This window comes from Triturus cristatus, chromosome 2_2, assembly GCF_964204655.1.
Source record: "Triturus cristatus chromosome 2_2, aTriCri1.1, whole genome shotgun sequence".
NCBI lineage: Eukaryota > Metazoa > Chordata > Amphibia > Caudata > Salamandridae > Triturus > Triturus cristatus.
In genome coordinates, this window is record NC_140582.1 from 461,706,858 (window position 1) to 461,721,931 (window position 15,074).

Consider the following 15,074-nt stretch of genomic DNA (forward strand, 5'->3'; position numbering starts at 1 on the left):
TCCTGCAGCCAGCAGCCCCCAGAACCCGGAGGACCTGCTCTGCTTTCACTAAAAAGTCTTTGTCTCCCATGAGCACCGGATTTGTTCACCAACAGACTCTGGCTCCTGCCACATCTGCGAGTCAACACCACTCTGAACTCGACGTCCACGGCCCAAGTTTGAGTGGTCGAACACCACAAGGAGGTCTCCCCAGCGATCCGGACCTGGGATCAGGTGATCCCTGACCTACCTCAAGTCTCCCAACAATGCCTGCAGCCCCTAACTGGAGGATTCCCCCGACCGGAGTCAGTAACGTAAACCTGACGCCAAAAGACAGCATCAGACACCCCACAGCCTTGGCTGGCCCAACCGACGGTGTCCTGGCATCACACAACATCCCCAACTTACCTCTCCAACTGGTGGTCGCCTCCAGAAGATCTTCGTGCCCGAACCTGCAGTGTTTTTTTCTGACTGGGGCTTCTCCATTGAAACCTACAGGGCTCCTGACATTGATCCAGCACCCTGCCACCCCAGTGCTGCTGTGGTGCACTTTGTATGCTATCTTGGATCCCTCTTTTGCCCTGAGCTAAACCCTAGGAGCTTTGCTCTCACATGCAAGTGGCGTGCCTATGAGCAGCCACCAACCGGAGGCCCCTATCCCCCATGGGATAACATTGGGCCTCAGCACTCTGCACCCGGCCGCCCTAGTGCCGCTGAGGGTGCTTTTTGAGTACATCCTTGACCCTGGGGGAACCATGGTTCTAACCCCAGAAACTCAACCCCAAAGATAGCTTACTTAACTGCAAAACTAATGTTTCTCAATAGGATTGCATTGACTGTTTTCCTCTGAAAAACTTCTAAGTCTTGAGGTTGTTTGTTGTCATGATCCGGGGTCCGACGACGCGACTCCGAGAGCAGAGGACTCCAAGTCCCAGAAGCCCCCGCCGTCACCCGGCGGGAGAAGACATCACGTAACCACGGACGCAGATAAAAAGCGCGTCAGCCAGGAAGGCGGGGTCAATGATTCCCGTCAAACTTGCATAGATCAACGGCTCCGCCGAGCAGACCCTCGCAACGTCCTCGCTTCAGACTCTTCGATCCTGCCGAGACGTGGCGAGGATATTACTGATATTTAGACTTGACAAGGGGAAACCCGTGAGGTAGGAAGGACCTAGGGTACTTACTAGTTTGAAAAACAAAGGGTCCTTCAAAAGCAATTCAGCATGGGATAAATATAGACCAGAATCGGCTCTATATAATTATGCAATGCCCAGCCGGACATTGAGGTTTAATGATCAAGAAAAACAGATAATTTAGACATACGTGTGAATATTGAGTGGGACACAGTCCTGCGTCCTTCAACACTTAACAAAATTACAAACAGTCAAACATATAAGACATTTATCAGGCTGAAGAGAGAAGCTTATAGCCAATACGAGATTCAAGGGCAAGCTTTCACGGTAGTACAATGTCATGCACAATTTTAAGACCCCTCCAGCATTCCAGAGAGAACCCTAGCCCATCCTCAGCTATAGGAAGGAAGGAGTACCAGGTAGGGGGAACGACAAGTCTAGGGTGGAGTCTTGGGGGTTGAGGAGAGCCTGTGGCTAATCCGTCTTCTTGTTTCTTCCAGGTCTCTCTCCCCGCTGTTCCTACCCTTCCTTCCCTCACCCACCTATCTTCTCGTCCGAGGGTATCACACGTACACCAGACAGGGGACGGATGGGCGGGGGACCCACACATAGCATCGGCGTCATCCTGAGGAGAGGAATCACTGGGACCGTGACATTTGTATGGAAACATAAGAAACTGTGTTTTTATGAAAACTGTTATACCTACCTTCTATCTAGGAAATGCCCCAGTGTAATCTAAAAGGAAATCACAAAGTAATTGCAAAGTAACATTTGACCTACCTGTATCAAAGCCAACTGTATTAGTCTTGAAAAGTACTATTTTACTTATCTGCACCAAATCCTGTTTGGTTCTAAAAATAAAATACAACTAAAAATATTTGTATACAAAACAATAGGTTCAGTCTTTGAGCGTGTAAAATCATGTCTTGCCTGAGTGTGTACAATAAATGCTTAACACTACCCTCTGATACAGCCTTACTGCTCACCCACAATACCACAAGTAGAGAGTAAAGTATTGCCTACTTTTACCTCTGTAAGCCTTTGGGTATCGACTGGACTCTATGCACACCATACCTTACTTTGGTATAGTATATACAGAGCCAGCTTCCTACATGGAGTTTAAACTAGCCCCTAAGAAGTGCTGGCTCTTAAAGGGCTGGGCAGCGTTTATGGTAAATCCCAACCTGTGCAGGAGGAAGATGGTGGTCTGAGAGTGAACTAGGCACTTTTGTTCGCCTGCACTCTTGATCAACCAATTGTCGATAGGGTAAAACATGGATACTACCCTTTCTGAGATGGGCGGCCAGCACATCTAGGCATTTGGTGAACACTATTGCGGCTGTGGTGACACAGAAAGGCAATACTTTGGACTGATAATGTTGACAACTTACCACAAAACTTAAGTACCAGTGATGGGAGGGATGGATGGGTATGTGAAAGCAGATACATTCAGATCGAGAGCAGTCATGAAGTTGTCTTGCTGTAGCAGCAGGATGACATCCTGTAGGGTAGACTTATGGAACTGTTCAGACAGAATGTATCGGTTGAGGAGCCTGCGGTCCAGTCTAGCTCTTAGGGAATTATCTTTTTTGGGAATGAGAAAGTATAGGGAGTCAACTCCCTTGCCACGGTACTGATGTGGAACTGACTCTATGGCACCCTTGAGAATGAGTGCCTGAACCTCCTCTTGAAGAAGGAGCTTGTGTTGTGGGCAAAGGGTGTATTTGCCGGAGAGGATTTATGGGGAGGTTGAGATGAGCTCGAGGTAATACCCGTGGGTTTATGCTGTAAGTTAGAGAGAACCCACAGGTTGGAGGTGATCTGCTCCCAGTAGAGAAGAAATGCCTGAAGTCTCCCACAACAGGCTTTGCCTGATTGGGGGAGATGAGGGCCAAGTCACTATTTAAAGGTAAAGTCCCCCTTTGAGGGCGTGCTATGCCTTTGAAGACCTTACCCTAGAAGGAAACCTGTGTGTAACCTCTGCCATCTTGCTGGTGGTAGGCCTGCTTCTGGCCTGATAGGACTGGGACTGGTCGGGGTAATTGGTTTTGAGAGTGGCTGTTCTCTGCTGCCTCCAAAAGGAGCCCCCAGCTGATGCTGTCTGAAGGGAACCTACGGATTTAGTTTAGTCTGTCTCCTTTTTAATTTTCTCTAACATCTCATCAACTTGTGCCCCGATGACGGCAAGTTCATGAGTTACTGCTGGGCTTCTGGCTTGAAGCCAGAAATGAAGGGTTGGTGATGTAAAATAATGGAGGTATTAACCTCTCTAGCTGAAGTGTAGGATGCATCTAGGTCTCAACGATTAGTGGCATTAGAGATGATTTCCCTTCTGCCACTATCTCTTCAACCCTTTTCGATGTTCTGGGGGAGGTGCTGGAGCAGGGCCACCATCTTGTTACACTATTCTTATGTAACGAGACAGGACGCTCACGGAATTGGCAATGCTCCAATGGGATGCAGAGTCAACCTGCCTGCCCTCCTTATCTGGTGGTGCCGGGGGGGGGGGGGGCAAGGCACCATCACCTGTAGTTTGTGTTGCAGCTTGCTTGCAGTCAGGGGCAAACTGGGGAGACCAGGGGGACAGGGAAGGATGGTCAATCCTAGATAGTGTCTGCACTCAGAAGTGGCCCTCCTCTGGAATGGTGTGCATGTCTAATTTGTGGTAGGCTGCAGCTCGCTGAATGACCCCATGGTAAGCAAGTGTGTCGTATGGAGGAAAAGCACTGACTGGGACATGCTAGAGGTCGTGGTCCCCTGAGGGCTCTACATTGTAGTCTTCTCAGGGGTCATCAGTGGGATGGGGGTAGAGAGGGGAGTCAAAGTCCCCTGAATTGATAAAGGGGCTGAGACTGCCTGTGTCTGAAAAGAACTGTGGTGATCCCTGAGGAGATGAAAGAAGAAAAGGAGGAGGGGTTGTTGGTTGTGGAAGAGGGTGGGTTTGAGGTGGTGGGCTAGTGGCCTTGTCAGTGAGGACCTTTTTGGGTGCATGAGCTAAAGGTTCTGAAGAAGGATGTGGCTCAGAAGCATCTTCAAAGGTGAGTCTACGGTTCTTGGGCTCCACCGGGGCTGGTAGAAATCTTTCCAGTCCAGGGATGGATGACAATTGTTTTGTTGCTCATGGAGCCTGTACTGTAGTTGTTTGAAGATGGGCCTGCTTGAGTCCTGGACGTTGGCTGTAAAGGCCAGTTTCGGGTTAGGTGGAGTTTTCTGTGGCAATTGGTGTTGGGCTCCCGATGAGTTCTTCAACTTCGAAGTAGGTCTGGGCACTTCAGTATTTTTCAGACTCAATAAATGATGGGTGTCAAGCGCCTTGGCTGGATCTGGTCTCAACTCAAGATTATTTTGTATATATTTTAAACTGTTCCTGCGATGATGATCAAAGCAGTCTTTATTTCTGTTTTGCCGGCCCAAAGCCGGTATCATTAATGAGCTTATATGACAATCCTTAAACTGTTTTTATTTTGTTTTTTGTGACTGCACATTATGGTATTTTCTAAAATAGGGCTGTAACCCAAATAAAGTAATAAAATACTGAACATGAATAAAGCCTCGCAGTGTGTTCTTATAGAAGATAGTGGCCTTTGCCTGAGAAAAATGGTTAGGAAATGCGATGTACGGACAGCACTTACAAGTTATGAAATAAGGGTGTTGTATCATCACAGCCATAATGAGTATAACAAACTGGATAAGAAATGGAGTAATTTCCAGGCAGCTGAATAACGGTTACTATCCAATTTAATGGGACTAATTTTAGAGGCACTGGATAGAGACAGGGCTGGAATTAGAACCAGTAATGTGCAGGTAAAGCAACAAGAAAAGCTTTTCATCCTTAAAAACAAAAACAAGCAATCTCAGCTCAATGAATAAAATACAGCGAACTAACCCAGAATATGGCCAGAGCACAATACATCATCACACGCTGAATGTGACTCAGGTCTGCTATGGCAACCCCGGAACCATGTCGAAAGTCCAGGGACAGCCAAAAGCTTGATAAGACCAAACCAGTAACAAAATCTGCGATTTAGAGAAACCAACAACAACATTTTGCATGACTACTGGTAACAATTCTACATCACAATCACGCATCTGGGCTTACAATTCTACTACGTACATGGCAGGTACAAAAGAAGCCTTATGAAAGCAAAGAAAAATCATCCAAGAAAGAAAGCTGAATTCAACAGTTGGTTAATGCAAGAAGGTTAGGTTTGATTTATTTCCTCACCGCACCTTAGATTACTGGCAATGCCCTACTCTTTATATAATGAATGTTTGTGATGTGTTCTCTAAAAACTGTTCAGAGAATAAATTCAAATTAGTTATGGGTTTGCAACTTGAGTACTTTGACCATTTTTCTTATGACCAAATTCGAGCCCAACTCACTACCTTAAGCATACATGCCAAGTGAATTCCCAACAGTGTGGTGCTATGTTTTGAAAAAACATCTATTTGACGGAAAGAAGTATCAGTATCTGAGTGAGCAGAAGGACAGCCTTAACTAAGTAAGTTTTTCAAACTGTAGAATATTCTAAACATTTAAAAGTAAAATTTTATGCTGGGGCTAAATTGTTATTAGTATTATCACATAAAAACCTGTACAAGTATACGTAAAAGAATTTCAAAGCACAAAGAACTGACCACAAATGGCAAATGAACAAAAAAAAAGTAATTCTTGTAAATTCTTAATTCAACCCTTACAACTCAGAAGAAAGGTCATTACTATTGCATTTTCACATGTTCCTAGTGTTGACCACCTCAATCTCAGAATCAAATTCACAGCTAGTGGCCTATTACACAAACTTTAAAACTTCTTTCCAACTTACCGACCATTTCCAAAGCGTTAACATCGATGGTTCCTCCAACCACCCCTCCTCTAGAATCCAACTGTGATCTTCCTAGCCCGACAGACATACTAATTTCCCTGTCTCTGTTACTCCCGACTGAGAGACGGCCTTGACTTTTCAATCCGCTTGTTGTCCACCTAAAATGGAAAATGTAATAGATCACCGATAGAGGCAGAACAATTACCACTATCCATTATGAATACCAAAAATCAATGACAGTTTCAGAGTACTAACAAAACTAAGTAATTACCAAATGCAAAAAACAACATTCTCCCTCTTTCTGTATATAGATATATATATATATATCGTCATGTGATCAAGGCAGGGAGCTGTCGAAACGCGTCATGGCGACATACTAAGGAAATAAAATAAGAAAACCAGCACTCAACTTGGGTCCACTCTCGTTTGTTGTTAAGAAACTTGGTGAGACGAGACTGTTTCATATATATATATATATATATATATATATATATATATCTACTGGCGTGCAGTTAAATCGAAGCACCTCAACACATGAACAGTTCTTGTATGTTGACAACCAAAACGAGACATTCATATTCTCATTCATATTTTCTCTCTATATATATATATATATATATATATATATATATATATATATATATTTATATTTATATCCACTGAAAAAACCATAGGTTTTACAGACATTATAGTTAGGAATTAGCAATTTAAAAAAAATTGAGATGTCATCAGTGATGTCACTGACCATGTCATGAGTGATTTAATATGTGACATCATCAGCAGTGCATTGCGGGCGGGTGAGATATAGTTAGCACAACTTACTATAACAGGCGAATTTCTCTGGTTTTATATGAGTCAATTGTTCAACTAACTAGAACGTCCCTGAAACCTATGTTTTTTTTAGTGAATTTCTAAGGTTTTTTAAATGCTAATTCCCAACTATAACGTCTGTGAAACCTATGGTTATTTTCAGTGAATTTCGAAGATTTTTTAAATGTTAATTCCATATTTTAATGTTCATAAAACCTATATTTTTTCTATTATATTTTTTAATATTTTGGAACTCTATTATACTTCTTGTTTTTAAATTTAAAAATCATGTAATGGGGGGGAGGAGCCAAGATGGCGACCGGAGCAGACGCTTGAGCGCCCGGCTCCGTCGGCCCTTGGCCCCGGACTATTATCCTGATTCCTATCCTTGCCGATTCTCGAGGTGAAACGTGTACGACGACGCGCTGTCCACGCCACCACTTCCCCGAAGTCTCAGCCCGCCCGGATGCCGGAGTTTTTGGTGCTTTTGTTCTCCGCCCTGGACCCCTGCTCCATTGTGGCCTTTGCCGGCCCCCAGGAAGCTCCGCAGACCCGCTAGCGCAAATCCGAGCCCCGCGGTCCCGACCTCACCTAACATCACGGACTGTTGCCAGATGAGCCTGGGGAGGGACGGCCAGACACCTCCTGCACCCTGCGCCTGAAGGGCTGGGGCTGTAAGGTAAGCCCCGGTGAGGCGGGTCTCCTGCCCCGATCTGTGGACCGCGCTGTGGGAGGCTGCCGACCCCCTTCTTCTATTGCCTAGTCGGCTGCAAAGAGAACCCGAGGGAAGGGAGGCGACTGTTGGCTTTCCCGGTTGCGGCGCAGACCTGAGGGGAACTGACTCCTTGCTACGACCCCCCCCCCCTGGCCATTGTACCGTCCGGCGGTAAAACATGGCGTTGTTTGCTTGCTCGCGGCTGGGGGGTGATACTCCGGTCTTGCCCGCTGCCCGCTTCGCCCTCCCTCCACCAGACACCAGCTCCACGGTGCCGTCCCGGGTTGCTGCCGATGTGGGGGTGCAGCTTCCGCTGACATGCGGCTCCGTACTGGCCGTCCTGCGGGACTTTCGTTTACAAATGTTTGCTCGCTTTCAGGCGCTAAGTGAGCAGTTTGACTCCCTGTTGTCGGCTGCGGGCCGTGAGCGGCTTTCCCGGCACCCAGGATCAATTGCTCTCCAGCTTAACAGCGGATACTTTGTTTCCCCGTTCATTGCTGCCTGCTTCATTGTTGCCTGCCTCACCGCGTCTGCAAGAGTATCCAGCTGAGCAACACCTAACATCCTCGAGGAATCGTTCACGGTGGCCTACTGCTTCTTTTCTGTGGAACTCCTGTACTCTACATGCCATGTCTGGACTTTATGTGGTGCACAAAGGGACCTCTACAGATGGTCGGGGGCCATTTTGGGATTCTACTTCACCATCTTCTCCCAAACGGCCATATTGTCTTTGTCTGCACGGGATGCGGGGCCTTCATGTAGGGGCTGGCTTAATCTCAAGCCCGCGATCGGGCCAGGGCTAGACTGATTAATATCGCCATGGTTTCACGGAGGGGCTGGACTGGGACTGGAACTGTATGTGTACTTTGTGCGCATTCGTCGCGATTTGTCTTCCTTCATCTAAATTGTTGTGACAATTCATTTTCACACGACCGCTTTTGGGGTAGTGGGTTCTCAGTGTGTGGAAGCCAAAGATGGCCGATGGTTTAGGGCGCTCTGATGATACGTAGGCTCCTCCCCACCTTCTTCTTTTTGGGAGTTTAGATTAGAATAGTCCTATTCTTTTCTCACCCCCTTTAACATAGGTGTATTGTTTTCTTATCTTTCTTTACTTTATTCTTACTCTCTTTCTTGTCTATATTTCGGGTTTATTGGGCGACAGGCACTATGCTGGGGGGGGGAAGGCCGTAGCCTCCGCATTGGTGTAGGGTGGGGGGGTAATTTACTGTTTCTAATTAGTTCTATGGGCCTTTTTTTCTCTTTATGTTTCTGCGCTATACTTGTTTCGATTCTGGGTCCGGGTGGGGGGTTGACTGAGTGGGGGCGGCACTGGAGGGGTGCGTAATTGCTCATGTGACTATCCTGTTATATAACTGCATTGCCTCACTGCCTGCGATTTTACTTCCATTGCTGTTTTAATGATGCTGCTGCTCTCCCGTGTGGTGAAGATATCGTGCGGACTCGAATCTCCTTGGTTCTTATTCTTCACTGACTATTTCCCTGATAAACTTATTTTGAAAACTTTAAAATTAACCTTCACTTCTCCTTTCCCTGGGGTCAAGGATCTCTCCAGTGTATGTTTCATAAATCGTTGCTAACCTTGACCGTTGAAGCACAGGGGCCGTAATGTTTGTATCAGTGCTTAACCGTATCGTGGCCGGCCTGAAGGTTGTAGGCCCGTATTTGTTCTTTTAATATGCACGAATAAAGGTTTTTAAAAAAAAAAAAAAAAAAAAAAAAAAAAAATCATGTAATGTTTTATATCTTTCCCAAAAAATATGTATTTTGGGGGGGGGGGGGGGGAGAAAACTGCACTCCCATACCGATAGCGTACCAAGTTCCATCACCACACGAATCCTATCCGCCACATTGCTATACTCGAAAATGATGCACATTTCGTATCCGACGAGTTTGTGGCACCGCGTCCCACGTAACGCATGACGCATATACGCATGAAGTCACCCCAGGTACTACTTTGGTATCCGAGGGGTACGCAGTACCAAGCCACGTGTTACGTCATGTACGTATGGGGTCACGCCTGCAACGCGTTGCGTATTCCACGAGTACAGGCTGCCAGGCCCTGTGTTATATCACCGACGTATAGTCTTGCCCCGGGTAGGCCATTCCCTTTTTTTATTTTTTGTCTCAAAAGTATATCTAAATAACAGTATATGAGAGCACGTGAAAATCTAAATTATTTTAAACATTTATATATTTCTAACTGTAATAAACTTATATTATGATAAATATATTTTGTCAAAATCGCATCGGGTGCGGCCTCCTGCCGCGCTCGGTGCGCGATTGCCATGTGACCTTAAAAAAAAGCATTTGATTGGTTCATAACATTTCCCATTGTAATAGTTGTACGAACCCACCCATTTTGCTCATTCTCTCTACAGCGTTTGATGAGACACCTCTTCTGCTTAGAAAGCTTTTTTGAAAAGTGTTTTCCTGTATACAAATATTTTATACTACACCCAACATGCAACCATCATCTTGATCAATATTCATGCTTTGTACATTAGCCTTCCATGTGTGTTTGCCATGCATCTCAAACATTCCAACAAAAAACAAATATGTGTTACACGATGCCCCTGGTGTGTGTGTGTCTGCACATTATTGTGCTGCCTTTCGGCCTGGGTATTGCTGGCTCTAAGGAGCATCATCAGCCAGAGGCAGACTGCACATCCTAGATCACATGCCATCTCATTAACGATAGTTCGCGCCCTCCCGACACATGCTACACTAATTTAAATTGCACACTCTGCGAGGTCAAAACTACAAAAGAAACACACATAAGTACACTTCCTGGCCAGGTAGGAACTGAACAACGCCCAAGTCCCTGGTATAATTATTCTTACCCCTACGCTGGCCTGGTGTATGCAAGCCCAGCCCACTTTGCGTACATATAAATAGGATAACCACGACGCCACACGTCCCTCTTCTTCCACACTACCTCAAATAATTTGCCATATCCACCTCGCATATCACAATGCGCAATTAAAAAAAAGAAATGGATCCATGAGGTGTACTCCATCCTGGCAATCAACACGGGCTCTAAATTGTGAGCCCTACTGCCCGTCGTCTACGAAAGGGATCCATGAGGTGTACACTCTCCTGCAATCAACACTCCATCTGAATTGTGAGCACTGCTGCCCGCAGTGTTTGCTCACACAATGACAGCAGGTAAGCAGAGCGGCCTGGGTGCAGAGGGCCTCCAATTGAGCGCGCTGCGGCGAGAGGGGTGGGGTGCATCAGCCAGACTGCACACGTGCGAATTAGCGATATTGCCATGTGTTATGATGTGATCTTTGACCTCATTCAGTCACATCTCTGTCTCATTTTAAAGACCTGCTATACCATAAGGTAGGGCTGAACCTACGGGCAGCGCTGCCCTACAGACACCTGTTGAGGGCGGTTCTGCGGAAGGGGTGGGGTGCATCACCCTGAGTGCGCACGTGTGACAAAGCGATGTTGCCATGCGTAATGATGTGATCTCTGACCTCATTCAGTCACATCGGTCTAATTTTAAGGACGTGCTGGATCGTACTGTAGGCCTGAGCCACGTGTTGTTGGCCTTTAGGACACTGTAGTGAGCTCCTTACTAAGTGTACTTGCACACAGGCTCCCGCCACTGCATTACACGCACACATTATGCTTCTAGCATGCACTCTGGTGCTTTGTATGTGAACGTTGGCATAACATATTATTATTTAACCTTGTCTATTCTTGTGCACTCCAACTCCTCTTTGAACCACGATTACCACTAACAATTGGTAGATCATACTTCAAAAACGAAGGATGCACTCAACTCCTATTTTCTATCAAGCTTGAAATAAACCTTCATTTACCTCCAGACGTTTCTATCATGAAATTATTTCTCCCTTTTCAGACATTCAATTGATTGCCACAAGAAGGGCGGAGCGGGAGCTGACCCCGCAATAATGCCCTGGCATTCTGACACCCTCCATCGTGGTATCAAGACACCGTGCCCGACCGGAGACCTGGTCTATCGTACAAACATACCCCGGACTAGGAGCTTGCACCAACACGTCGTGGGACACACCAGTGGTGGCAGGTGATCAGTGAAGCCTCGGTGTGCAAGACCTACAATTGAGCACAGTGCGGGGGAAGGGGTTGGGGTGCAGCACCCTGGGTGCACAGGTGCATGCAAGCGATTTTCCCGTAGCTAATAATGTAGGACTATATTATCAAGCGACGGCGATAACATTATCACCACTTTAGCGACAGGAAACTTCCGCTAAAGCGACGATAAGGGGTTGATAATATGCCCTTGTAAATTCCCATAGCAGCCCAGGTTCACACCAGAACCTGGGCTTCTAAGGGAATTCACAAGGGCATATTATCAACCCCTTATCGCCGCTTTAGCTGCAGTTTCCTGCCACTAAAGCTGAGATAATGTTATCGCCCTTCCTTCATAATATGGCCCATAATCTCTGGCCTCATGTATTTAATTTTAAGGACTTGCTGAACCACACTCTTTCTCGCCGACCCCAGCGTCCTACACAAACGGGTGACGGAGGGTAAACACTAAGGGCTGGGTGCAATAGGCCGACGCTCTGTCTCCTCCTCCCTCTCTTCTTTTGACTCTCCCTCCCCTTCTCCCTTCCACCCCCTCCCTTCCATTCTCACTATGGTCCTTTGATTCGGACTACCTTTCTTTACCTCTTCCACACAGCACACATACTTATGTTTTATTTTTGTCTTGCAGGTTTCCTACGCTGCTTCCACTGGAGTCCAACCCATGTTTATTTTTAATTATACTGTTCTATTAAAGTTACATTTTTATTTATTTCTGTTTTAATAAAAGTTACCTATTTTTTCAAATAAATGAGTGTATAGGTCTTTTTTTTCTGACACTTGTCTATTGTTTATTGTGAAAATCATCTGTTTATAGGAGATTTTAAGGACAACATTATTTAATATTAGAGTGCACCTATCAAACATAATCTAACTGACTATTAGACAAATGAAGCCTGGGTAATTGTACAACTGCAAGAGTTCTATGAATGTATCACTTTATAACACCATAAGTACTGCCCGTGTGATTACAGAACAAATAAGGCACTGCCTAGGACCACTGAGGCTTCAGGGACTGCCGAGGCCCACCCTGCATATTTAAATAAAGACCCGGAGTGTGGTGTAACGCCCTGAACGTCTCAGGATCGTTTAACAGACACGACAATGAGGACCCAACCACTAGTGAAGGGTTAGTTGTTTTAATGAAGGCAAATATAATACAAAGAATAAACAAAAGTTATAGTCACTGGAATCCTCCAGGCTAAGTACGTTACCAGCCCACAGCACGGATGGTCCTAACCGTCCTCTGCATATACGCCGGTCCCGGCGTATGCCAACAGAGGGCAGAAATGAAATGGCCGACAATGCCAATCGGTAGGCTGTGAGGGGCACGAAGAGTGTTGGGGAGAATCGAGGAGTCAGGGAAACACCCAGCCGGGGTCTCTACCTGAAGGGAGCAGCCGCTCAACCTCTTCCTCAGACTGCACCGGGACGCGGAGTCACCTCCTGGTGATGCGTCACCGATACCCCAATCACAAGCAAAGAAGACTGAACCGAGAGCAGCCGCTCGATCGATCCTGTGGACTTCCGAGTCTGTAACGCGGCAAACACCTCCTGGTGTGCGTTACAGCTGGCAGTCCCTGTGTCTCTGGTCGGGCTGGGAGTTACGACTCCAACCAGCAAAAGCGCCACTGCGCTTGGACTCAGCCGAGTCAAAAAGCGAAGCTCAATGGGTGACCGGTAGAGCTTCCGGGTCCTTCACAGGTGACGATGGGGCAAGACACGGCCCAGGGAGTAACGACTCGACCTACCTCCGTTCTTGCCTTACTGGAGCACCACTCCGGAACACTGCTCTTCACGAAGCAGGTACGTCGGTGTGAACACAATATCCGACAGCGTTGTACCTCCCGGTTCCTCCCTTTATAGGGCGTGTTTTCCTTGAGTTATGTAACAGCTCTCCTGTTTACATAAGGGCGTGTTTCCCTTGAGTTATGTAACAGCTCTCCTGTTTACATAAGGGCGTGTTTTCCTTGAGTTATGTAACAGCTCTCCTGTTTACATAAGGGCGTGTTTCCCTTGTATGACAGGAATTCTTGACATGTGGCAATCCCCGGACTTCAGTTGGCCTCGAACCCCCCGAACAATTAGTAAACAATACTCGGGAAGGTGGCGCTCCTCTAGGCTGCTAAACGTCTCTGTGCCCTTCCACGCCTAATTTACATGTGACATTAAGATCCCCAGTCCTACAAGACCCCGCAATATACTAACTGGATTGGCCACGGAACATTACCCACCCACCAGGGGCCTCATTTAAAAGAACTGGTGAGACCCCGCTTTTTTTTTGTTTTGTTCTTTTCTCTCCATTTTTACCATCCGCATCCCCTCTATTACAGAGATACGAGGTTTTACTCCTCTTGCTTCAAGTAGTCTAACAAGTATTTGCTATCACAGGGTGGAAGCCATGCACCACCCTCTAATAGCAAACACAAATGTTCAGCGAATGCACACCCCGGGACATTGCTGCGCCTGAGAGGTCGCCCTCCCTACTACCATGATGCATTTGTTAGTATAAACGCATACTAACACTACTTACACACGTGTAGTACAGCGACCAGAATGTAGCGAAGAAGCAGGGGAAGCACAAAATCTAAAAATATAAATCCTACCAGAAGTCGGATGACATAGTTCAATGAGCCGACGACCCTGGCCTGAGTAGAAACAGCTACACTAACAAAACGGGTCTTCAGCACAACGCAAGCAATTTTGAAATATTGCTGAGTGGTGCCTTCTTTTTGCCTTCTCCCACTTGTCGCCAAATTAGAGAAAGAGAAAGGAGACATAAGACTAGTTATGGTCATACATACTAGTATATACATCACATGGGATAAGGCAATGCCCTGTACCTGATGTCACAAAGATAAACACTGTTTATGAACTCTCTTTAAGGTGAATTGATAACTCCTCATCCATGTTCTGACCCCCCGGAGTTTTTGTCTGAAAATCTATGATATATCTGGACTCCCGTTGTCGTAAAGAAAGTACCCTGTCACCACCTCTAGGATTTCATAGATTTTCAGACAAAAACTCCGGGGGGTCTGAACATGGATGAGGAGTTATCAATTCACCTTAAAGAGAGTTCATAAACAGTGTTTATCTTTGTGACATCAGGTACAGGGCATTGCCTTATCCCATGTGATGTATATACTAGTATGTATGACCATAACTAGTCTTATGTCTCCTTTCTCTTACAGGCTATTTTGGGGTAGGGACAGGCTTTTCAGTACCTGTCTAACTGTTGTTACTTTCTGTATATATATATAACCTTCTTGCTTCTTCAACTCCTTGTTAGGATGTGCAACAAGTGTAATTCGTTTTTAACATTTCGTACTTTAACTGTCTTTTGTATTATTCTTCTTTACTCTTTTCACAGGAGAAAAGGAAGGGGCCCAATTTCACGTATTCACCAGCACGGGCAACCTACCCTTTTCATCCGGTATGATAACACGCTTGGCACATCTTTATTCTATGCTGTCACCAGTAATGTCCACTGATATTTACACGTTCCAGGTTGGC

The 15,074-nt window shown here is 46.0% G+C and overlaps 1 protein-coding gene across 12 annotated transcripts in view; it reads right to left on the reverse strand.

Annotated features, from left to right (window-relative positions):
- BLTP1 (bridge-like lipid transfer protein family member 1) overlaps positions 1–15,074 on the reverse strand; it is a 1,988,102-nt gene that overhangs the window by 222,920 nt on the left and 1,750,108 nt on the right. For all 12 annotated transcript variants that reach the window (XM_085641559.1, XM_085641555.1, XM_085641564.1 and 9 more), the window contains one exon: positions 5,936–6,093. In XM_085641559.1, the coding sequence (XP_085497685.1) occupies positions 5,936–6,093 (158 nt within the window). The remainder of the gene's footprint in view (positions 1–5,935; positions 6,094–15,074) is intronic.